The 26,822-nt window shown below is 40.3% G+C and overlaps 1 protein-coding gene across 1 annotated transcript in view; it reads right to left on the reverse strand.

Moving 5' to 3' along the window:
* Positions 1-314: 314 nt before the first annotated feature.
* The window catches only part of CERS3 (ceramide synthase 3), a 107,987-nt gene continuing 81,479 nt past the window's right edge, over positions 315-26,822 (reverse strand). Inside the window, exon 12 of the mRNA XM_077762349.1 lies at positions 315-2,533. Coding sequence (XP_077618475.1) covers positions 2,372-2,533 — 162 coding nt within the window. The 3' untranslated portion in view covers positions 315-2,371. The remainder of the gene's footprint in view (positions 2,534-26,822) is intronic.

Consider the following 26,822-nt stretch of genomic DNA (forward strand, 5'->3'; position numbering starts at 1 on the left):
AAGTCATCATTGTTACGATAACATTGGTGGCACAGTGGACTGCATTTTTATAAAGTCATCTGGCAGTGTGTGAGCCTTTGTTTCTGGTAGGAAGAGAGGTGACCTTTAAAATTGACCACAAAAGCCATAGAGGATATTACAGAAATGCGTATCTCCCTTTTCGAAGGTAGCTTAGGGCTTCCAGCGGTATCAGAGATCACTGAAGTTGGGATATCAAGTTTACCTTCCATATTTAAATAAGAAAAAAAAAGAACTGGAGGCTAGAGCAGCCAATAAACATGTTTTTACCTTAAGCAAGAAGATAATGTGGTACAGAGACAAGACTAAAATAATTCAAGGGAAAAAAACAAGTCTGTTAACCAGAAACGTAAAACATGATGTCTCAATATCTCAATAGGATTTTTCTTCCACCAATAATAATAACAATAACAATAATATATTAATAATAATTAACAGTTACATCCTAAAATGAGTGGAGGCATTTGAGATTTATAATATAACATTGTACATGCGACGCCTATGTCATTGTACTCATAAAAGCAAATAACAGGCAGAGAAAACTTGACATAGGTTTTTCCGTTGTCCTACTGATTTCTCAAGAAGACATCTTGACGAGGAAAGAATTCTGATGGGTTTTGGGGTTTTGTTTTTGTTTAACCTGAAGGTTTTTAAAACATCTTTTTATTAAAAAACAAACAACGTGGACCCCCTGCTGGGCCGTGCCCCTTCTGCTCCAGCAGCAGCAGCCCACATGAGAGGGGCCCCGTGTGGATGCTTTACCAGCCCCCACAGCCTTAGCTCCCACTTGGCTTTGTAATACAGGCCCTAAGCAAACAGGATAAAAGTGCAAAATGTGGCCCCCAAAATATGAGAGATTGGTGCGTGTGTGTGTGTGTGTGTGTGTGGAGGGGTGTTTGCGTGTTCTGCTCAGTCTCTTCCTCTACAAGGCTCTGTGCTCAGGGCTCAGATGTGCCCCTGAGGGGGCCGCCAGCAGGCTCCTGACCTGCCAGCCCCTTATTGGTATCTGTATTCCCCGAGTGGTCTGTAGCCCCAGGAGCTGCCATTGACTCTAACATTTGTCCTTGGACATTTCTCAGGGGGTATTTTCCAGCCTTTTGTTTCGTTCTGTCTTTTGTGCAGTCTGATTGGGTTGGGTAGCAGAGATGAGACTGTGACATCCTTTTTCTGTTTCTAAGCTTTCAGTTAGGTCAACCCCTCACAGGCATGTCGTGCCCCAAAGGCTCAGGTTTTCTGAGAAATAATGGCTCCATGAGCAGCCTGCCCTGGGGGCTGGGGCTTACTCCCTAGGACAAGCCCTCAGAGGGATCTTACTGCTGGCTGGGCAGCTCCGACAGCCTGAAGGAGGGGCTCATAGCAGAGTGAGAGGTCGGTGAAAGACGAGAAGGAATTTTGGGCCCCGGCTCCCTCCCCTTAGCCAGAGGATCTAGGGGTAGAGAATTTGGGGGAATTTGAGAATCACCCCTGGGTAGCTAACAGTTACCCAATATCATGGAAACAGCCTTCTGGATTTTTGCATTTCTGGGTATCTCCAGACACTTTTAAACTAAATTTTTTAAGATTGTGCCTTTTGTTCAGGTCCACTCAGTGCGAAGTTTAGCCAGGTTTCTGTCTCCCAAACAGAGTTGGAATCATACTGGAAAACAGGGTCAGGGAATAGTCACATTGCAGTTGACAGACATTTTCACTTCTGTTGTTATCTCATTTGATCCTTACTCCCAACTCTGTGAGGCAGGCGAGGCAAATATTTTAATTCCCATTGGACACCAAGGCTTGGAAGGTTTAAAAAACTGCCCACAGCAGAAAGTGGCCAGTGAGCCCTGGAAGCCTGGTTGCCTTGTTTGGCCCTTCTGCCACTACTGCATTGTGTCCTCTAGATCATTTGGGGGTGGGGGTAGGGGATGAGTTGCTGTCTGTGGCTGCACACACTTGAAAAAGTGGGCTTCCCTAGCACCTCTCAGGTCATCCTGAGAGTGAGCAAGGTGGCAAGGTGGAAAGTGCTATGGGAAGTAAGTGAGCTCCTGGGAAAACCACATGTCTCACATATATGAATGAACACAACTTAACTGAAACGGTTCTCTGGAGAAATGCTTGAAATCTTTGACCAGTCTGAGTCCTAACTGCAGTAAAATCCATAGGGATTCTATATTTAGCATTTCAACAGAAGTTAACATTTTGTTAAATACATCTTGGGGGAGAGGAAGGTAGTGTTTGAAAGGAGGGAAATTGAAAGGGCAGAATTTGGGGTCCTTGTGGCTCCTTCCTGTAGGTCAGAGCTGTGGAGGAGAAAGCAACTTTGGCTTCCAACAGCCCTCATAGGACATCATGCCCCAGGAGCTGTGTGGGCCTCAGGCTAACGGCCATGTTGACCGTTGGGAATGAGGTGCCTGTTGGCCCCAAGGCCATTCTTCAAACAGTCTCTCTCTTTGTCTTTGGTGGCTTCTTCCTCCTCCTCCTCCTCTTCCTCGTCCTCTTCATACCCATCCTCATTATCACTCCGCACATCCTTGGAGTCCTAGAGAAAGAAAGGAATGGGATGTGGGTGACAACCTTCAAGAAAGAGACTTGAGTGAATAAGAAAACCCAAATCCCAAATCCAGAAAAAAAATGCAAAGTTCAAAAACCAAAAGTTCAAGGTAGAACATATCATGGGTCACAAAATAAATCTCAAAAAACTTGAAGAATTGAAATTATGTAAGTATATTTCAGTCTATAATGGAATTAATCTAGAAATCAATACAAAAAATAGGAAAATCTCAAAACAGTTGAAATTTAAACAATACTCACTTGACAATGGATCAAAGAGTAAGTTACAATGGATATTAGAAAATATTTAGTATTAAAATGAAACTATGGCATTTCAAAATTTGTCAACTGTAGCTAAAATAGTACTTATCAGGAAACTTATAGAATTAAATGTTTATATTAGAAGACAAGCCTCAAATAATTTGCACTTCTACTTTAAGAAATTAGAAAAAAGAAGCACAAAATAAGCCAATGCAAGCAAGAGAAAGGAAATAATAAAGAAATCAATGAAACTGAAAACAGAAAAAACAATAGATAACAGCAATAAACCAAAAGCTTGTTCTTTGACAAGATCCATAAAATTGATAAATCACTAGCAAAATTGACAAAGAAAAAGAGAGGGAAGGCACAATTTGTCAGAAAATAAAAAGAGGATTCAACTATGGATACTACAGATATCATGAAAATAACAGAATACAATAAGTAATATTATGTATATATATTTGACAACTTAGATGAAATGGATGAATTCCTCAAAAGCCACAAACTACCAAAATTCACCCAAGATTGCAGAGGTAAACTAAAAGTCATATAACTATAAAACAAATTAAGTCAGTTACAGATCTTCTGGAAAAGAATATCATCAGGCCCAGAAGTTTTCACTGGCAAATTCTATGAAATATATCAAGAAGAAATAACAGCAAAGTTCAACAATCTCTTCCATTAAATAGGACAGGGAATACTTCCTAATTTATTTTATGAGGCTGTAAGTACCCATGGCCAGAAAAAGACAGTATAAAAAAAAAAAAACAACTTCAGACCAATATCTCTAATGAGTATACACATAAAATACCTCAACACAATAGTCCAAATCAAAACCAGCAATGTGTGAAAATAATAATACATCACAATGAAGTGGGATTAGTCCTAGTAATGCAAGGCTCTTTCAATATTTAAAAATCAATGAATGTAAAGGAAAAAAAAAAGAAATCAATGAATGTAATCCAACCTAGCAATAATCTAAAGAAAGAAGAAATATATAATCATATCGGTTGATGGAGAAAAGTCATATGACAAAATTCTCATGATCACACACACACACAAAATCAGCAAATAAGAAATAGAAGCTAACATCATACTTAATGAAGAATGACTGAATGCTTTCCTCCTAAGATTAGGAACAAGGCAGGAATATCTACTTTCACCACTCCTATACAACATTGTATTGGAAGTCCTAGTCAATGTAATAAGGTAAGAAAAAGAAACAAAAATCAAACAGATTGGAAAGAAAGAAGTAAAAGTGTCCCTATTTGAAGATGACATGATTATCTATGTCATCTTTAGAAAATCCCAAAGAATCTATGTCATCATTAGAAAATCCCAAAGAATCTACTGAAAGCTCCTAAAATTCATTGCAGGATACAGGTTAACACACAAAATCACTCACTCACACACACACACACAGACACACACACACTGATTTCTATATACTTTTTAATGTTTATTTTATTGTTTGAAAGAGAGACAAAGTATGAGCAGGGGAGGGGCAGTGCTGAGCTGTCAGCACAGAGCCCAATGTGGGGCTCAAACTCACAACTGCGAGACCATGACCTGAGCTGAAGTCGGACGCTTAACTGACTGAGCCACCCAGGTGCCCCTCATTTCTAAACACTAATGTAGTAGGCTGAAAAATGTCCTCAAATATATTAGGTCCTAAACCTAAAAACCTGTGACTGTTACCTAATAAGGTAAAATTTTTGCAGATTTGATTAAGTTTAGGATTTTGAGAAGGTTATCCTGAATAATCCAGGTATGCCCTAAGGCCATCCCAAGTGTATAAGAGAGGCAAAGGGGATTCAACACAGAGAAGAGGCAATGTGAAGATGGAGGTAGAGACTGGAGTGATGTGGTTACAAGAAAGGAATACTGGCAGCCACCAGAAGTTGGAAGAGACAAAAAGCAGATTCTCCTACAGCTTCTGGAGGGAACACAGCCCTGCCACACCTTGATTTCAGCTCAAAACTGATTATAGATTTCTGGCCTCCGAAACTGTGAGAGAATAAATTTGTTGTTTTCAGCCATCAAGTTGTGGTATTTTGTTACAGCAGTGACATGAAACTTACATGACTAGCAATGTCTGACTAAAAACTGAAATTTAAAAATCTGTAACATTTATAAAAGTTTACAAAAAATAAAATACTTAGGTATAAATCTAACAAAACATATATAGGATCTGTATGTAAAATCTACAAAACTCAGATGAGAGAAATCTAAATAATTGGAGCGATATACTATACTCATGGATTAGAAGATTAAACATAGTAAAAATGTTAATTATCCCTAAATTGATCTACAGATCCCACACAATACCAATTAAAATCTCAGCAAGATTTCTTGTACATATGGACAAGCTGATTCTAAAATTTATATGGAAAGGCAAAGAAACTAGAATAGCTAAAGTAATTCTGAAAAAGAATAATAAAACTGGAGGACTCAAACCACCCAAATTTAAAACTTACTATAAAGTTATAGTAATCAAAGCTGGGTGGTATTAGCAAACGGATAAGCACAGAGATCAATGGAACAGAATAAAGAATCTAGAAATAGATGCACACAAATCCCAATTGAGTTCTGACACAGGTGCAAAAGCAATTCAATGGAGAAGGTATAGCAGTTCCAACAAACAGTGTTGGAACAGTTAGAAATCCATAGGCAAAATTAACTAAACTTTGACCTAACATGTCTTACACAAAAGCCAACCCAAAACGGATCATAGATCTAAATGTAGAATACAAGACTATAAAACTTTTAGAGAAAACCCATGACCTTGGGTTGGATGAGGGGTTCCAAGATGTGGAACAACAACAACAACAACAAAATCCATTGAAAAAACCTGATAATCTGGACTTCATCAAAATGTAACTTTTGCACTACAAGACACTATTTAGAGAATAAAAAGACAAGTTGCAAACTGGGAGATACTATTTGCCAACCTCACAGCTGACTTGTATGCATAATAAAGAATTCTCAAAACTCAACAATAAGAAAAAAGCAAACCACCTAAAAAATGGGCAAAATATGCAAAAAGAATCATTTCTTTAAAAAGGATGTCAAACAAGTATATGAAAGGATGTTCAACATCATTAACCATTAGAAAAATGCAAATTGAAACCACTATGAGATACAACTATAAAACCCATTAAAATAGCTAAAATTAAAAATACTGACAATACCAAGTGCTGACAAGGACGCAGAGTGACTGAAAGGAACTCTTACACATTACTGATGGAAATACAAAACGGTACAGGCACTTTGGAAAATAGCTTGACAGTTACTTATAAAGTAACTTTATACATTTACTTTATGTATTTACATAACTTTATAAATACATTTACTATTCATGGCAGCAATCCTATTTCTGAGTATTCACCCCGGAGAAATGAGCATTATGTTCACATAAAAACAAACGTTTATAATGCCTCTATTCATACCCGCTAAAACTGGAAGCAACCCAAATTTTTCTTCAATCAGTAAATGGATAAATGGTGGTGCGTCTGTACAATGAGATACTACTTACCAATGAAAAGGAACCAAGTGTTGACATTTATAAGAAGCTGGGGGAATCTCAGAGGCATTATGCTGAGTGAAAATAAATTAGTTTCAAAAGAATACCTACCATATGACATACTAATGTTATTTACATTCTCTTTAAAAAAATGATGCATTTCTCTTAAAGTTTATTTATTTATTTTGAGAGAGAAAGAGCAAGGGAAGGGGAGAGAGAGAAAGAATCCCAAGCAGGGTCTGCAATGACAGTGCGAGTGCACACTGACACTGACATAGGGCTCGAACTCACGAACAGTGAGATCATATTTACATACTCTTCTTGAAATGACCACCTATCCAGATGCAGAATGGATGCCAGGAACGAGTGGTCTGGGGTGATGGAATGATCCCATATCCTGATTATGGTGATGGCTACACAAATCTATACCTGGGTTAAACTTCATAGAATTTTATATAGATGGGAAAAAGTCAATTTTCCCGATGATGTTTAAAAATTAAACGTATTTCTTTTCAGATAGCAAATACTATGGTTTTCCCAATATGCATTTGCTAAGTAAAGTATTACTTATGTAGGCCTTTTGGTTGTTGAGATGCTCTTACTGTCAGGAATTAGGGTGTGTTCTATTTTCTTTATGCAGGGTCTCTTTCAAGGGCAGTTCTTAACGACAGGGTATAGCCCCCGCCCCTCCCCAGGCATTCTCAGAGAAATTCTGGGAGGAAGACACTCAGAAGAATGACATTGCTACAGATCAGGCTTCATTGCAAAGAGCAAAGTTGGTATGGATTATTAGAACAGTACTGGGAACTCAGTCTCTGGGCAAGGCCCGTGTTGGACATGACCCCACATCCCTCTAAACCAGTTCACAAACATCTCTATTAAACTTAGACCAGAAAAGAAAAAAAAACATGGGGGCATCTGGGTGGCTTAGTGGTTGAGCATCCGACTTCGGTTCAGGTCATAATCTCCTGGCTTTTGAGTTCGAACCCCTGATCAGGCTCTCTGCTGTCAGCACAGAGCCTACTTCAGATCCTCCGTCTCCCTATTTCTCTGCCACTCCCCCCCCCATCAAAAATGAACAGACATTTAAAAAAAGAAAAAAAACCATGGAAGATGAAACCTGGTTCCTGACACCCCATTTTTCGAGATGCCATCCATACCCATATGAGCTACTTTTTCCTTTTGTGACCTCCAGACTAAACCTGACCACCTCTGGGTCTACGTAACCAAATACCTCCCCCTGTGTTCAATCTTCTACAAGCACGGCTTTTGAAAAACCCAACATACCCACATTCTACTGCCTTAATCACAGAAATGTCACATCATGGGCTCTTCTCGGTACGATCCGTTCTTTTCCACAACACAGAAAGGGTCTCAAAATAAACAAGGCTCACTGTAAACATGGAGGCATAAACTTGGTGTTTTGTCTGTTAGATACAATGAAGAAAGGCAACCTTTCTATGATATGCTGGGAGCAGGGATCAGAAGTGCTGTTCCCCCCTTCGCCCCCCCCGCAGATGGGGTCCTTCAAGGAAGGGTCGTGCTTGGCTGACGATTGCTTTCATGGACCATGCCCCTTGGGTCTCCTTCTTCAAGAGTTTTGTAAGGAACAAGAGGAAATTTGAATCAGAATAAAGAAACAAATTTCTCTCCAGAAAAGCAGACTTGCATCTACTGTCCCATTTCTCCAGGACTTAAGGGGCTGCTTTAGCTGAGATATGAACTGGTTCTAGAAGATGCATCCCATTGCCCCAAGCCACATCTCCAGCACTCTCACCCTTAGGAAGGGTTCTGGACCAGGTGGAGCCTTCTGGAAATTAATGGCATCTAATGGCCACAAAAGTTGGGGTGCATTACTGACTTTCAGTAAGCAGTAGCTAGGGATGCCTGATACCCTACAATGAGCATGACATCCTAGTGTCCTGCCAGACCTCTGTGTAAGTGAAAGCATGTTTGTGATCAGCCAAGCCTAGAACCTAATTCCATTTTACATTCAAGCACAGTAATTCTTGCATGGTTTTAATAAACTCTCCATTCTCCAGGAACACAACTATGTACCTGATTCAAAGGAAGGCTATATTTTGTTTGGTTCAGGGCTTCATAATTTCAGGGAACCATGTCACAGATGACACAACACTACCAGTGGCAGTTGAGTCCCCAGCAAAACATGCCTGTGTCAGTCTGTGCTTACAGCTGCCCCATTCATGGTGAGCAAGCACAGCATCTGTCAACCCCAGGATGCTCTTGACTGTGGTCTTGCATGTATGTTACCCATGAAATGTATATTTTATCAGAAATTCCTTTTGTTATTATTTTTTTTCTATTACAGTTGTGGCATTATATTACTTTTTGAAATTATGATTATAGGTGAGTTATATTACCTGGGTTTGTATTTTAATTTTGGGAGAGAGAGGGAGAGAGAGAGAGAGAGAGAGAGAGGGAGAGAGGGAGAGAGGGAGAGAGGGGGAAAGAGAGAGAATCTTTAGCAGGATTCATGCTCATCATGGAGCCTGATGCGGGGCTCAATTACATGATGTAAGGGACAGTGACCTGAGCTGAAATCAAGAGTTGGATGCTCAACCAACTGAGCCACCCAGGCACCTCATTAACCTGGGAATTTAATTTCAGGCTACTGGAGGGGATATGGGTCCAGTAGGATTGAGAACCATGGCCCTAGATGATGCATCAAGGTCAGAAAGGATTTTCGGATAGCAAGAGTTTGTTAGATAGATGTCCAGGTGGTTGCACATTATGCAAGCTTAAGTAATATAAATTGGAAATGATGGGTATTAAAGTATTGCTAAAAGCTAATGTTATATTCAATTTTGTCTTGTACATGCCATCCATAACAAAAACCACAAAACCATAACAGAAGTGATAACCTCAGAGGGATTGTTTTCCTCTGCTCTAAAAGTCCTCTGTGCTCCACCTATTCATCCTTCCCTCTTTCCCAATCCCTGGTGACCACTGACCTTTCTACTGTCTCATAGTTTTGTCTTTTCCAGAAGGTCACATTGTTGGGATCATAGAGTATGTTGTCTTTTAAGATTGGCTTCTTTCACTTAGTTATGTGCATTAAGGTTCTTTCATGTCTTTTCATGGCTTAATAGTTCCTTTCTTTTTGTTGCTAAAGAATATCCCATTGTCTGGAGGTACCACAGTTTATGTATATATTCACCTACTGGAGAACATCTTGGTTCCTTCTGAGTTTTGCCAATTGTAGATGAGGCTGCTATAGACACTCCTCCTCTAAATGTCCATGTGCTGAGTGCTGGACTAAGCAGCTAGTACGAACAATAACATTCACTCCTCACAGTAATCCTAGGACATAGGGGCCAGTCTCTTTACTTTAGAAGAGAAGAAACCAAGGCTCAGAGGGATTAAGTAACATTTATAAGGCCACACAGCTAAGAAAGGCAGATGGGATGAAAACCCTACTCTAAGCTTAGAAACTGTGAACCACAGCATAACACCCTCAAGGTCCATCCATGTTGCTACACATGGCCAGATTTCATTCTTTCTCATTGCCATGTGGTATTCCATGGTATAGATAAACCACANGTGAACCACAGTGCTCTACAGACCCCTGCTGGAGTCATCTGCACACACACTTGATACAGGGCACCTAGGAGGCAGACACTCAGTTCTGTTTGAAGTCAGGTCTCTGTGTAAGAAAGCTCCTTCTCATCTCCTATCGAGCAGAGCACCAGCTGTCTTGTCATGCCTCCTCATCTTGTTCTGACTCTGCCCTTGGTACCAGCAGAACTGACTGCGCAGCATAAATTGGAAATAATGAAAATCACCCCTAAGTAATTATTTTTACTCTGTGAGACGAACACTGACATGTTTTATTCTGTTCTGTTTCATTGCAAAAATGATGGTTGAGGCCTAGGAAACTGGTGACCCTTTACTGATCTGCCACCCACAGTTTGAAAAAAGCTGACTTTGGGTATGCCAGAGAAAAGAGGCTTTTCTAAGTAGCCACAATCAGAGAATATTAAAATACAAACCATAATGGATGTTCTGCAAAGCACCTTTTCACAACTGCAAATCGTTCCCAGCAATTACAACACTTAACAGAAATCAAAAACAAATCAAGCTTGCTCTAGTGAAACAAGGAATTAAATACTTGCTAAAGGTCAAGCCACAGTGTTTTCTGGAACGCTACCTGTCTGCTTTGACATACTGCCAACACTCTGCTTACACAGCAGCAGTGAGTCTGTCTCTTGGAACCAGCCCATTTCTTTTCCTGCATTGCATTTCCCTACACTGTTGTCTGCACACTTTTAGTTGTCACTGGGCTAGCAGAACTTGACTGGTGCAAATGTTGGCCCGGTACACTCCCATAAATCATTAAAAGCCCAAGAAGATGCATGCATAAAGAAGGACCCAGAACCTTTTTGAAGAATGAACTGAACCTTGGCTTCAGCAGCCAAAGGGTGGTAGTTACTTGGTTCAGTTCTGCCCCAGCATATGGCAGCTCACATACGCCCTGTGATCTGCCCACCTGAACTGTCCCTTAGGGAAGATCTCAGCAGCTGCCATTCCAGAGAGCACATTGCTATCTGATCACTTTAGATAACATTCTTTTGAATTAGCAAAGATATCTATATGCAACTGGACTTTTTCCAGAAATGACCTGGGCCCTCTAGAACACATCATTAACAATATTATTCATTCCATGATTGAAGTGAATGGGCATAATTTTTACAAAGTCTTTTAAGAATCCCCTTCTCATCTGGCAACAATCTTTGGTTGCACAAAACGGTGGTGGAAAGAATGATGGACAAGTTACTTATGTAGGGGAGACCATGTCACTAGCTGTAACAGGGGCTCTGGAGCCCTCATCTCACTAAAAGGCATCAATATTGGCAAATGTCATCTGCCTGGCACTCCAAGAGGGCAGATAAGATATGTGTTCAGAGGATGGGTTGAAATCACATTCACTGTGAAGGGAGATTGGCAGTCAGTGGAAGCATCCCATACACTAAAAGAAATAGAAACCTCTGAAATTGGGGGGCACCTGGGTGGCTCAGTCAGTTAAGCATCCAATTTCAGCTCAGGTCATGATCTCATGATTTGTGGGTTCAAGCTCCGCTCCACATCAGGCTCTGTGCTGACAGCTCAGAGCCTGGAGCCTGATTTGGATTCTGTGTCTCCCTCTCTCTGTCCTTCCCTGCCCCAAAGATCAATAAATGTTAAAAAAAAAAAAAAAAAAAAAAAAAAAAAAAAAAANAAAAAAAAAGAAAGAAAGAAAGCTCTGAAATTGGGATAAAAATGTCCTTCCTCAATTAAAGTCATGCTGAAGTCAAAATACCCCTTTGAAGAGTGGGTTTTAGGAATGGGGCAGAGAGATGAATTGACTCATGTCCAAAGACTCAAGCATCTGATCCCAAAAGCAATAAACACACTTTCAGCTTCTGCTAGTCTTCTCTCCTTTGGAGAGCTCATGAAAAAATGGCTGACCTTGTAATAGTACATGGTAATTACCTTTGATTGGTGTCAAATCTCTTGGACACAGAATACTGGGATCAAGATTACAGCCCCAGCTCTCTATAATCCTGAGTGCAAGTCAAAATAGTACCTAGCCTTTTACGTCTTGTGGAAGTTTGGATCCAAGTCCCTGAAAACATGCCCTGAGATTGGCTTGTCTGTGTACACAGAATGTTTCCTCTTGTGTTTCAGAGCCAGACTCAAAAGTTGCTTTTTAAACTGCCCCAATTTACCGGTGTAAACTAGAGTAAAACCCTTGAACAACACGGGGTTTAGGGGCATTGACCCCTGCACAGTTGAAAATACACATAAAACTTTTGACTCACCAAAAACTCAACTACTAATAGTCTATGGTCAACTGGAAATCTATCAATAACATGAATAGTTGACTAACACATATTTTGTGTGCTACATGTATTATATACTGTATACTTACAATAAAGTGAGCTAAAGGAAAGAAAATATTAAGAAAATCGTAAGGAAGAGAAAATACATTCACAGTACTGCACTGTTCAAACCCATGTTGTACAAAGGTCAAGCGTATATTTATATTTTCCACTGACGGCTTTTTTTATTTCACTTGCTGCTATCAATATCTCTAATTTCCTTAAGGAATGAATTCATTTTGCTAAGGCTTATGGGCTTTAAAAATGAGTTTCTAAGAGAAGAAGTCAGTGTTAGGGGCTAGGTGGATTCTATTCTATTGTCAAACACGCTCATTTTCCAAGTGAAATAAGAGCTACGAGACTCCATCGCACCCAGCTGAGTGACACAGCTTTGTCGCAGCAGAGCCCAGGTCACCCTGTATGACTCTTGATAAAAACCATATTTTTCATTTTTCATATTCTCTGTATTACCTAAAAATTAATTTAAAATGTACCAGCCAATGTGGTAATCATCCACATTGTGACAGATGTGGAAAATGATGTGGTTTCATAAATGTAACTTGTCTGGGGATAAGAACCATTAAAATTAGTGCATTCTCTAAACTGCCACATTTTACATCCTTTTGAAACAGCTTTAGATTCTATGGCCTGGAAATTCAACAACTCTAATAAGTCAGAGATGCAAAAACAATTTTGAAAAAAAAATCACTAGGATTTAGGTAAGCAACGCTTAAGAAATAACCATAGCAAGGCAGAGGATTAAGTACAGAGCCCAGACAATGTGTATCAAAACTGAAATGTTCAAGTTTGTTTCAAACATTAGCATCCAACACAGAACTTCTACACTTCATTAAGAAGGGGAAAAAAAAAAAACCAATGTGACAAGAGAAGCAGGCAGAGGATCTGACAGGTAATTCACAGAAGAGGCAACATTACTAACAAACTATACAAAGTCCTCTATCTTAGTAATCGGGAAGATGTAAATTAAAATGAGATTAAAAAAATCTCATGTTCGGGGCGCCTGGGTGGCTTAGTCGGTTAAGCATCCGACTTTCGCTTAGGTCATGATCTCGCGGTTCGTGGGTTCAGGCCCCGCGTCGGGCTCTGTGCTGACTGCCAGCTCAGAGCCTGGAGCCTGTTTCAGTCTGTGACTCCCTCTCTCTCTGACCCTCCCCTGCTCATGCTGTCTCTGTCTCTCTCCTAGAAAAAAAAAAAAAAAAAATCTCATGTTCATCAAACTGGTAAATACAGAAGTCTGCTAAAAATGAGTGTTGGTGAGGATGTGGGGAAAGATAGACTCTCACACACACACTTGGTTTGAAAGATAGTTTGACAACATGCAGTAAATTTGATGTGGGAATCTTCCTACAGAGAAACTCCCATACATTCCCAAGGAGACAGATACAAGGATGTTTATGGTAGACTTGACTGTAAACAGGAAGCTAAACAGTGTGTGGAGTATCTGATTGGTGGAATACTACACAGGAGTTAAATGAATTGATCTACAGAGTAACATGTATCAATGCAAATGTTGTGGATGAAGAAAACAAGTTGTACACTTATATATACTAGATGTGAAGTTAAAAAATAAGAAAGCAATACTCCATATATGTGACAATATCCAAGTCTAACAAACATATGCAAGCATAGGCAGAAAGACACAACTTCAGTGGTTCTCTTTGTAGAGGTAGAGAGGAGATTGGAGTGAGGTGGGGTATACTAAGATATGTACCATCTTTCTTCCTAGTTTCTCTTAGGTGATTTCATCTAGCATACAGTAGACACTTGGTATCTGTTTGATGAGTGAGTGAGTGAATAAATGAATCTAACACCACAACATAAAACCCCACCTTGACTCCCAAATTTATAACCTAGTGTGGACCTCTCTCCCTGGCTTCAGACTCAAATGATCACAGCTAGACAATGTCTTCTCAGCTGCCTAATGGGCTTATCAAATGCTAGTCAACTCATATACCACCTTTTCTCTGGTCTTTCAGCAAATGGCACTTCCATTCATTCAGTTGTTCCAGGCAAAACCCTCCAGATCATCCTCAGTCCTGCCTTGTATGGGAGACCTTGTTTCCTGACCCATTTCACTCAGTGGGGCTCTTTGATACAGACCTCTGCTTTTGTCTTCAACAATTTCCAAGCCTCATCAAATCTCTGTGGCCAGGATCTAGATTCCGCATCGATGTGGCCCATGGGCTCAGTGAACTGGAACACAGAAGTCAGTGGAGTTGTGCCACACAGGTTTGGGTCCCCAGAGCCCTCTCCTGATCTAGAGTGCTCTTCAGCAGACTCATGACAGCTACTTCAGAGAGTTCTTGTGGGACAGGGCTGTTTCCTTGGCTCAGAAGAGCCCTCATTGTTGGTGAGATTTCTGAATAAGGAAAATTCACGAAGTATCTTACCACTGTCCTTCTCCAATGGTAGACAAAATATGATTTGTTCTTAGACAACCCCAATCCACCAGCCCACATTCAAAATGGAATACATAACGTTATCATGGCCCATAGCTGGGCAACTAGAGCATAGTGGGGCTATAGAGTTTCCTAAAAGGTGTGCCCGGGAAAGGTTAATATGCTGAGACATTGATTCCTTTAGCTCTTGGAGCAGCTACCAGAGCCCCACTCTTCTTATTCTTTGGACAGTAGCATCAATTTTCCCTAGCATGCTGTGCAAGTGTCAGTCTCTCAGTGTCCTGAGGGAAGGAAGGTTGGGAAGCACTATATGGAGCTGAAAGAAAGGTTTTAACAAGTAGCAACCTTGGAAGACTTCCTCCTAAGTGTGGCTGCTTGAACTAGAGATGGGGAGTTGTGTAGCTTATACTTGGATTCTGTGATTCCAGGGGAGGGGAAGGTATATGCAAAGGGCAGGAAGTAAGAATTTGCTGCTTCCAGGACATGAACGGTTCTGCTGCTTAGACCTAACACTCGACAAGCTTAAGAGGTAAAGAAATGACAAGAGAGAAATGGTCACTAAGTGAATGAAAGGGAACCAAGAATGACTGTTTGGTATGGCCAACCCTACCTTGCCCACTATGCCCTTCCCAACTGAAGGAATGGAAAGTTGGTAGTGTTATACATGCATTCATTTTCTACCAGTTCCAACTGAACAATAAGTTACACTCTCATTCTCTCCATTCATCAGAACTTCTCAAATGCAGTTACCTGATTTCAAAAGGAAATGGCTGGCAACCATTTGGAATGATCATCTATGTAATTTTAAACTGCCAATATTGGGGCGCCTGGATGGCTTAGTCGGTTAAGCGTCCGACTTTCGCTTAGGTCATGATCTCGCGGTTCGTGGGTTCGAGCCCCGCATCGGGCTCTGTGCTGACTGCCAGCTCAGAGCCTGGAGCCTGTTTCAGAGTCTGTGACTCCCTCTCTCTCTGACCCTCCCCTGCTCACGCTCTCTCTCTCTCTCCTAGAAATAAATAAAAATAAAAAAATAAACTGCCAATATTTACATCTGAAGAAATGTTACCCAGCTAATTACATGGAGCTTGGCTTCTCAGGAACTAGCGAGTTTTGCTGTTCTGGCATAACTTGCCTTGCCTCTATATAGAATAACACCGGCAGGTGGGAAAGCAAGGAATACTTTAGGAACACCACCAACCACAAAGTGGAATCGACAAAAAGAGATAGAAGTTCATCCATTCATTCCAGGAACCTCAATCTGTGCGCCCTTGACATTGTGAGCCAGGCAATTCTTGGTGTGGGGACTGTTCTACTCATTTAGGATGGTTAGCAGTAAATACTTTTGGTCTCTGTCCACTAGATACAGCTGTGACAATCAGAAATGTCTTCAGAGATTGCCAAATGTCCCTGGGCAAAATCCCCACTGAGAACAACTGGTTCAAAAAATATTTCTTGTTCCCCTGCACATCGTGCAAGGCATCAGGACATAATAGTATCTGTTTTCATTAACTTACAGTCTACTGGAAAAGCCAAACCCTAAGAGCTCAAACACATAACAAATATATAACCACACATTTGTCAGTGTTATGAAGTAGAGAATACCACCATGTATAAATTAGGGATCTCACTTAAAGGGGGTGACATCAGGAAGCAATGCTAAGGAAATGGAACTCAAAGATTGTAACCTGAAGTTTAAGTAGGAGTGGTCGGGAAAGAGTGGGGTAAAGGACATTTCAAGAAGAAACAGTATGTGCAAAGGGCCTGAATTGGGGTAAAATCTTGGCATGCTGAGGGATCAGAAAGGCCAATGCAGCTGAAGCATACTGAGAAAGAAGCGGCATATCCTAAGATAAAGTCAGGGAGTGAGTGTGGACCAGATTAAGTCATGGTCAGAAGGTCTATTTTACTTCTAAGTCCAACCAGAAGCCACTGTGCAGCACCATTTGAGATAGCAGTGACCAAAGCAGACAAGGAGTCTGTACTCAGAAAACCCCTGCTCTAATGGGGGAGCTGGTTGCTATATAACAGCATTACATAAGAAAGAGCAGTGCCCAAGGCCTCCAGTTTTGGAAGGGACATTTAGGCTCATCTAATGCAGTTTCTACTGATGCTGATATGCCCTTTTTAATAACCCAAGTGAAAGACATACACATTCCTGCCTGTACATCTCCAGTAATTACGGTAATTGTCCAGGAGGAGTCTGGTTACTTTATTCAAACATTGGTCAGTTTTTCAAACACTTAAAGACAGTTAATCCTCTTAAAGCTAAATACTCCCATTTCCTCCCACTGGTCCTCATATGACATAACATCAGAACTCCTCCCCACTCTGTGTATCCTAGAGAATATACTCCTATCCGTAGTCATCAATCTGCATTGTGTGTGACACAACCAGCACCACTCAAGTCATACACGACTTACCACTTTCATCTCCACCAAAAAAAAGTGGGGTGTGGGGCATACAATAAATTTAAATCAAACCTCAATAACTACACTTCTGGCTTTACTGTTTCGTATAACTTTTTCTTATATTTTAAGATTCTAGAATATAAGATCTTTATCAATTAATCACAGTTTGCCTGTTAATGAAGGTAACATCTGGCCCTGGTCTGTCTTCCTAAAAACTGATTGCAAGGATTACCAAGCAAAATAAACACGGACAGTGAGGAAAAAATATACTAATGCTAATAAGATAAAATGCTCATTTCAAGTAAATGAATGATCTTTGCCATAGCACTTCCGTACACCTCTGGGAAAGACATCTGCAGCTATGGTTTCAATAAAATTGTAGAGCTGTGTTTTTGAAATGCCTTAAGGAAACTCTGTGCTTGGGAATCTGTGGTTCTACATTAATGTCAAAAGCCCAGGAGGTCATGAATGACTCATAATGTCCCACTGCTTTTTGAATGGCTCCACATCTAAATCCACAGTTGGCAATGAAACAAAGGACAATATAATAAGCATTTTATGCTGTTTTGAAAGCAAACTTTTTGGTTTAACTGTATGAAAAGAAAAGAGGTGCATTCAAAGATTTCAATTTTCTGAACTACTACCCAAATCCATTCCGTTTTGTTATAATAGTTCTTATGATCCAAAACGACAAGGTCACAGAAAAAAACAATTGGGTTTTTCCTTTTTTTTTCCCTCAAAGAAGCTGCATTAAATTTAAATTGGATTCTATCAAATCTAGCTACACAGGGACATTTACTGTTAGTTATCTGGATCTGAAATTTTTAGACCAGTACTTCACAAACTTTAATAGGCATATAAATCACCTAGAGCTCTTGATGAAATACAGGCTCTCATTCATAAGTAGGACCTGAGATACTGCATTTCTGAGGGTTTATTTTTTTAAGTTTTTACTTTTTAATTTTGAGGGAGGAAGGGAAGGGGAGGGGGTAAGAGAGAATCCCAAGCAGACTCCATGATGTCAGCACAGAGCCCAACGTGGGGCTTGATCCCACAAACTGTGGGATGATGACCTGAGCCAAAATCCAGGGTCATATACTTAACCAGCTGAGCCACCCAGGTGCCCCTTGAAATGCTGTGTTTCTAACCAGCTCTAGGTGACACCCAGCCAGAGAGACACCACTGCAGTTAGGCTGTTTCTTAGGCCACAGAACAATCTCTAGATTGCTGCTCTTTGTAAAAAGAAGTTGGTGTGGAGACTCACCTAAGGATCTTTCCAGTTTGAAATGTGATTTCAAATAATCTTTCTTCTTTAGTATCTATATATCATGAGTCTTTTTTTTAAAGTTTAGTTATTTTGAGAGAGACAGAGAAACCATGAGTAGGGAAGGGGCAGAGATAGAGGAAGCAAGAGAGAATCCCAAGCAGGCTCTGCACTGTCAGCACAGAGCCTGACATGGGGCTTGAACTCATAAAACCATAAGATCACAAACTGAACCAAAACCGAGAGTTGGACACTTAACCGACTGAGCCATCCAGGCACCCCATCATGAGTCTTTCTAATCCAGAAAGGCAATATAAAATTACCAGTATGTCTCACTTCTATAATGGATGGCTGTTTAAAAATAATTAGCCACATGGAGGAGGGCATTCATGGGGATGAGCACTGGGTGTTATATGGAAACCAACTTGACAATAAACTATTAAAAAATAAATAAATAAAATGTGACTTTGTAGACAAAAAAATAATTAGCCAATCATATTATAAAATGAGTCACGCCTTTAATTCTGTAGAGAAATGTACTACTTAAAGAATTCTGGGTTTCCACAAAGGAAATAATCTCCAAGTGTTTGTTTCAACAGTCTGACTTTTGTAAGGATTTTTTTAGCATTGAACACCTATGTGACATGAAAGTCTGCTGCTCTTGTTAAAATTTGCAAGATGGGAGTACTGGTTGAGGTCCATAAACTCCACCCATGTGGGGAGAGATGCAGCTATCTTTGCTTTATAGAAAGCAGACACAATACATGGAGAGTCATCCATAGATGCTTGTCCAGAAGTGAAGAAGACACACAGGTTCACACTCATGTGGTCTTCTCTATTTTCTAGTGGCTCTCAGCCTAAGAGGCAGATCAAAATCACTTACATTAGGGGAAGAAGTTTGTCAAAAATTCCAGTGTCCAGGGTCGCCTGGGTAGCTCAGTTGGTTAAGTGTCTGACTCTTGGTTTCAGCTCAGGTCATGATATCACAGTTGGTGAGCTCAAGCCCCACATTGGGCTCTGTGCCAACAGCGCGAAACCTGCTTGGGATTCTCCATCTCCTTCTCTCTCTGCCCCTCACCCACTTGTTCTCTCTCTCTTTCTAAAATAAGTAAATAAACATTAAAAAAAGTATTTAAAAACTCCAATGTCTGGGCCCTGTCTCCATACAATCTGATTTAAATGGTCTGAGTTAGGACCTGGCCATGAGTGTCTTTCTTTAAAGGCTCCACAGGCCAGTCTTGTCAGGTGTAGTCAACATGGCTAATGTGTAACAACTTGATCTAAAATAAAAAGTGGGACTGCTAGGAGACCTTGTCGACGTGAGCAGTATACCTCATTCTATATTTGCCCTAAAGGTGATTGCATTCCTCACCTGATGAAAATATATATCAGGCAAAATAATAATGACTTTTTTCCTGAGCTGGCTTAAGTAGAATACTCCTGAATTCCTATAACAGGCATCTTAGACAAAAGGTCCTCAGGAACAATTAAGTACCCATCAGCAAATGTCATGTTTTCCCATTCTTAATGAAAACGCTCAAATGATAAGGTGATTAAACAAAGTGAAGTTTAATAAGAAGGAATATAACTTCCATCACAAATCATCACCACCACAGGACAGTCCCCAAATGGAGGAAATGTGTCTTGTCCCATGCGAAAAAGACTTAGAGGTTTTAATCAATTTCAAGCTCAGTATGAATTAGCAAAGTAATGTGATTACCAGCAACTCAAAATTAGGCTGCATCAATGGAAGTAGAGTTTTCACAAAACTAGACATCAGACCTGCTTTTGTATTAGTCATATCACTTCTAGAAACTTATGTTCATTTAAAGGAGAATCTGGATAAAATGAAATGAGAGAGGTAGGTGAAAAGGCTCAATAGCATACCTTAGGATAAGGTGTGGTTGAAAGGATTTGAGATGTTTAAAAATTTTTTTAAGTTTATTTATTTATTTTGAGAGAGTGAGAGTGAAAGAGGGAGAGAGAGTGGAGAAGGGGCAGAGAGAGAAGAGAGAGAGAATCCCAAGCTGGCTCCATGCTGTCAGCACAGAGCCTGACACAGGGCTTGATCTCAAGAACTGCAAGATCATGACCTAAGCCAAAATCAAGAGTTGGACACTTAACTGACCAAGCCACCCAGGCACCCTAAAAGAATTGGAGATGTTTAATCCACAGAAGCAGAGCCATACGGGTTGTGGTAGGGCACATGGTTGGTATCTAAGGGTTACCATGCAGTCCTGTTCTGCCAAATGCAGCTTCCATACTGAGACATCATCAAGATTACTTGTGAGAAGTCTATTATTAAAACCATTTTAAGCATCTAAGTGTGCAAATGGTTTATTTGAGGACTTCTGGGCTTAAAGAACACTGGTAGTCTGATTCCACATTTCTCCCTCACTTTCTGAAAGCAAATACAGAATCAAATGCCTTGAATTTTCCTGGGGAAGAGAGAACACTGTTCAGATTATCTATAAGAAGAAGAAAAAATATATGCAAATTCGAAAGAGCTCCCATAGCCCTCTAGCTTGTGGCTGAGGAAGTGGAGCAGGGAAGGGTGGAAGAATGAACAGGGTGGGTGTATTGACCTAGAAGAAGTGCAGACAAAATAACCTCCAGAAAGAGAAAGGGAAAGCATAAATGCACAGGCACTTGGTAATTCATAGCCCTTATGAAAGAGAAGCAGCCCCAGAGTATACCAGACAGGAAGTGTCATTCTCAGAGAAGCAAAGTTTTTTGGGGAGAATCAGGTATGTAAAGAATATGTGATACTTGGAGACAAGCAATGAGGGGAAAAACAAAAACTAAAGATCTTGCAGAAGAGAAAGAGAAGTAAGACAATAGGTTGGGGGGCACCTGGGTAACTCAGTCAATTAAGTGTCCTACTTTGGCTCAGGTTATGATCTCATGGTGTGTGAATTTGAGCCCTGCATCACTTCATATCCCTGGTCCTTCTCTCTATATACCCCTCCCCAGCTCATTCTCTCTCCCTCCCTCTCTCTCTCTCTCAAAAATAAATAAATATTTAAAAAATTATTTTAAAAAAGACAATAGGTTGGCTTTTATCCTCCATTGCTCACAAACTGAAAACTTTTCTTGAGTGGAAAAGGAAGGATAGTGGGTACAGCCAGCATGTCATAATTGAGCGTAACACCAGGGGCCCCATGAGAACGATCACACATTAGAACATATCCCACCATCTGTCTCAGATGCAGGGGAAGAGAAGTACAACTTCTATTCTAGAGCTGGGAGCTACAACATCCAATGTGGTAGCCATTCACCATATGTGGCTTTTGAGCAATTGACTTGTGGTCAGTCCAAATTGAGACATGCTGTAAGTATAAAATCCACACTGGATTTCAAAGACTTAACATGAAAAATAGAATGAAAAAGATCTCATTAATAATTTTTTGTATTGGCTGCTGAATCACACTATTAGCCATAAATATGATTATAATCGTCCCCTGATTAAAATACATACCAGGCAAAATATACCACAGGAAAAATTGAAATAATATTTTGTTTATGTTGTGTTAAATATATTGCTAAAATTAATTTCACCTGTTTCTTATGAGTTTTTAAATGACACTATTACCTGATAACTTAAAAATTATATATGTGGCTCACATTACATTTTTACTGAACAGCATTGGCCTACAGGGAAAGATCAGGAAAAAAAGAAGGAATTACCTGACAGTTATGCTCATTTGAAAATGAAACAGGCTATCTCAGGAAGTGTATAAACTATTGTTATTTAGAAAATAAAATACTGTGACAATACTTCTGGCCAGGATGGTAAAACAGGGATTAGATTATCCTACCATGTTAAACAGTTAGAAAGCTGGATAAAATATTAAAAACAATAGCTTTTAGACACTGTTCAAGAAGTATCTCAGGACCGTGATTCCTGAGAAAAAGGAAAATGGAGGAGGGGAGCTGTTCACCTGTCCCAGCATACCATCTTACCATTTCTAACCTGAAGCACAGTGAAGAAACCAAAGACCTGTGGTGCCAATGAGTTGAGGAAACAGAAACTGGAGTTCACCAAAGCCAGGTTGGTATTTGTGAGATAGAATGCTGGAGAGAAGGGAGATACACAGAGAGAAAACTCCAGAGATCTTCAGTGGAATCCCCTTCAGTCTTTGACTGAGTACTGACTGAATCATGTGTGTCAAGTAACTACCAAAGGCCAGGCAGAGAATCACCAGAAAAAAGTTGGCAAAATAACCTATGGATCTCACACCATTTATTATCTTCTTACCAGCCAGAGTGAAAAGAACTCTTTTAAAAAATTTTTTTAACATTTATTTTTGAGAGACAGAGATGGAACATGAGTGAGGGAGGAACAGAAAGAGAGGGAGACACAAAATCTGAAGGAGGCTCCAGGCTCTGAGTTGTTAGCTCAGAGCCTGACTCGAGGCTCAAACTCACGAACTATGAGGTCATGATCTGAGCCAATGTCAGACACTTAACCAACTGAGCCACCCAGGCATCCCAAGAACTCTTTTAAAAAAATTTTTTTTAATCTCTTTTTTGAGTATTTATTTTTCAGAGAGAAACAGAGACAGAGACAGAGCACAAGCAGGGGAAGGGCAGAGAGAGAAGGAGACACAGAATCCAGAGCAGGTTCCAGGCCCTATGTGGGGCCCACAGAGCCCAATGTGGGGCTCAAACCCACAAACATCAAGATCCTGACCTAAGCCTAAGCTGGATGCTCAACTGGCTGAGCCTCTAGGTGCCCCTTAATTTTTTAAAATTTTTAATTAATTTTTTTTAGAAAGAAAGACAGAGAGGGAGTGTGAGTAGGGAAGAGCAGCAGAGGGGGAGGGAGAGAACAAGAGACAATCCCAAGCTGGTTCCATGCTCAGTGTAGAACCTGATGAGGGGATTGATTCCATGACCCTGGGATCATGACCTGAGCCAAAATCAAGAGTTGGATGCTTAATTGACTGAGCCACCCAGTCAGTTGAGATTAAAAGACTGAAAAGAACTCTTAGTATATGGACATTAAGGAGAATACTGAGAAGGACTAATTAATAGCCATCAACCAATGGTTATTCTGGTCTCACACTAACAAAGCTTTAAAACAAGCCTTGAAAGAAGGAAACTTATTACAAGCACCTTGACTGCATACAAAAACAAAATACACTAGTTGTACTACATACAAAAACACTATTTAAAGGCATACAACAAAATCCAGCATCCAACAATGTAAAATTCAAAATCTCTCGCATCTAATATTAGTATCTATGCTGCTGAAGTGAGCACTGCCTAGCATCTAATGAAAAATTACCAGGCTTGTAAAGAATTTGGAAAATTGGCACATAACCAGGACAAAATTAAATGAATAGAAACAGAACCAAGAATATCAGAGATGATGGAATTTGCAAATAAAGATGTTAAAATAGCTATTATAAATATGCTCCATATATTCAAGGAAGTAGAGAAAAACACAAACATAGTAAGAAAAAGGGAAGATTCAAAAAAAGAACAAAAAATAATTTATAGAGATGAAAAATACGATATCTGAAATTAAAAAACACACTAGATGGGATTAACTGTTGATCAGACACTACAAAAGAAAAACTCAAAGATTGTGAAGACATAGCAATAGTAATCAAAATGAAGCATAGAAGGGAAATAAAAAGACAGAAAATGAATAAAATATCATTTATTTCTGGACCAATGAAGTGGTCACAGAAGTGCCACAAGAATAGGACAGAGAGGAGATAACAGAAGATATTCTGAAACATTTGTTGAAATCCAAGTTTGATGAGATCTGGAAACCCACAAGTTCAAGAAGCTCAATAAACTCCAAGCAGAATAAACATTAAAAAAAAAAATCTTATCAAGATACATCACGATCAAATTACTACAAACTAGTGCTAATGAGAACAATTTTAAAGCAGCCCCCCACCCCCACCCAAAGAGCATATTTGTTTAGAAGAACAAAGATAAAACAGATATCTCATCAGAAAGCATGCAAGGCAGAAGATAATAGCTTCTTTAAAGTAGTAAAAGAAAGAAAAGAAAAAAAGAAAAAGAAAAACAAACCTTGTATCTTAAACCCAGTAAAATTATTAAAAAAATTTTTTTTTAACATTTATTCAGTTTTGAGAGACAGAGAATGAGTAGGGAAGGGGCAGAGAGAGAGGGAGACACAGAATCTGAAACAGGCTCTGAGCCGTCAGCACAGGGCCCGATGTGGGGCTTGAACCCACAAACGGTGAGATCATGACCTGAGCTAAAGTCGGACGCTTAACCGACTGGGCCACCCAGGCGCCCCCCCAGTAAAAATATTTTTTTAAGTGAAGAAAAGTCTTTTTCAGGCAAAAATTTTTTAAAAACTGAGAGAATCAATTGTTAGCATATCTTCACTAAAAGAAATGAGTATCTTCATGGAGCCAACACAAGCACCAAAAAAAGAAAACAGAAAAAAATGATATCTGATGAATTTACACTAAGGAAAGAAGAGAATGGTAGGAATAGTAAGTGGTAAGAATGGTAAAATGGTAAGAATAAAGGGAAATATAAAATAAGTTAAAATTTTTATCACTTTAGAAAATAATTAAATGTTCAAAACAAAAAAATGGCAATATAATATGGCATTTGTAATAATGTGTGATTCATATTTATGTGCAGATATGTATTTTCATATATATAAATGTATGATATTTATTATATAGTATTAAAATGCATGACAACAACAGCACAAAGGACAGGAGTAAATAAATAATGCAATAAAATGAAGCCTTGAAACTTCTATAAATGATACTGTATGCTGGGGAAGAAAACAAGTCACCTCCACAGAGAGGGAAATGGACATATATACCAATAGGTGGTGGTTCTCAAACAGGATTTTTCTCCCCGGGGAACATCTGGCCACATCTGGAGACACTGTGGGTTGTCACAGCTCGGGATGGGATTGCTACCAGCATCCGGCAGGGAGTGGCCAGGGATGCTGCTAACCACCCTACAGTGCTCAGGATGGCCCCCACGACAAAGAATCATCCAGATCCAGGGATCACAAGTGCTACTGTGGAGAAACCCGAGACTGATGCAGGCCTGTCGATTGCAGAGATGCTTCCAGAACACATATCACTCCTGGGGAGGAAGGCAAGTGTGAGTGCCAGGACTGCCTGTAGAAAGTGGGAGCCGAGAGGGCTGCCTTCTCCACAGGTGACTGAGTGCAAGTGGATGGGACACTCAGAGCCACCAGATCTGCCATCTCCAGTGCCTGATGCCTGGCACCTTTCTGAAAGTTCTTGGAAAGGTCCGGCCTGATGCCAAAACGCACGGCGCAGTGTCCAGGGGCTCAGGCTCCTGCAGCCTCCCCACCTTCCATCTCCAGAAACCTGGGAGTGCAGCTTTCTCACCAGACACCTCAGCAAACTGTTTCAGTGCCTCCTGGGTGGCCTAATGCTCGGTGACTATTTTCCACAGCTCAGAAAGGACTTTCACGCAAGAGAAACAAGTGTCTTGCGAGTTGGGGGGTGGGGTGGGGACAGGAAATAACTGGAATTGACTGACTAGGAAACCATGGAATGTTTAGTGCAATGGTTATAATCCAAGATTTCGAGGCCCCTTGAAGTTTAGAGAGCCATCTCATTCACGTCAACATTTTATCCTGTAAAGAAGGTTGTGCGGTTATCACCCCCAATGAGAAAACAGAGGGTAAAATAATAAATAAACGACTTTTCCAAGGCCTCACTTCTAAGTGCTTGGAGCCCATGTTCTCAGATGCCTAGTCTGCCTACAGAGGTCATGCAGTCCTCTTCGTGGGGATTGGAATTAGGTTCGGGATGGGCCAGGCAGAGGTGGGAGGCCCTCAGGACCGTGGCTCTAATCCCCCAGCCCTGGGGGCTCCAGGAATGTCCTTTTCTGGTATTATCCTGGGTTGAAGAGAGCTGCCTTGCCTGGAGTTAAGCTCCCTTCTCATAGGGCAGTCCACATCAGTGACAGGTTAATGTCAGGGGACAGAGGTCCAGCCTCTGCCACAACTGGACATCCCTGGAGGGCCCCCCAGGTCTAGGGTTTTCTCTAGGGTTGGCTGGGGCCTTTGCTGTTCCTTTCAGGGATATATAAAATTCAATTCCATTTTTGTAAAATGGTTTTTTAAATCAAGTACAAGAGCTGTCAGAGTTTCTTTATCTCTTTATACTTGGGTCTTCCCCCATCCCTCACCTCCTTTTCAACATCAGCAAGATATGACCAGTGGCTCAAGGAAACATCCAGGCCCACGTTTACAACAGGGAAAGAAAGGCAGGATTTGATTGCCCACTGCCATCCTCAAAGATGCTTTCGCCAAACAGCTCTTGTTTGAAAAAGTGCCTTCATTTTACCATAGCTTCAGCTGACTTCCTGCCCATCAAATGACCGACTAGTCTGGTACCTCCAAAGAACTAGTATCTTCAAAACCACGGTTAAGAAATGCATAAGACAAGAAATTTAGGAGCAACACAAAGGGAGCTAAGATGTAATAAAGTAAGTATGCAAAATCGTTTGTATAATTAACAATTCACGGGC

Source organism: Crocuta crocuta, unplaced genomic scaffold (genome assembly GCF_008692635.1).
Source record: "Crocuta crocuta isolate KB4526 unplaced genomic scaffold, BGI_CrCroc_1.0 scaffold93, whole genome shotgun sequence".
Lineage (NCBI taxonomy): Eukaryota > Metazoa > Chordata > Mammalia > Carnivora > Hyaenidae > Crocuta > Crocuta crocuta.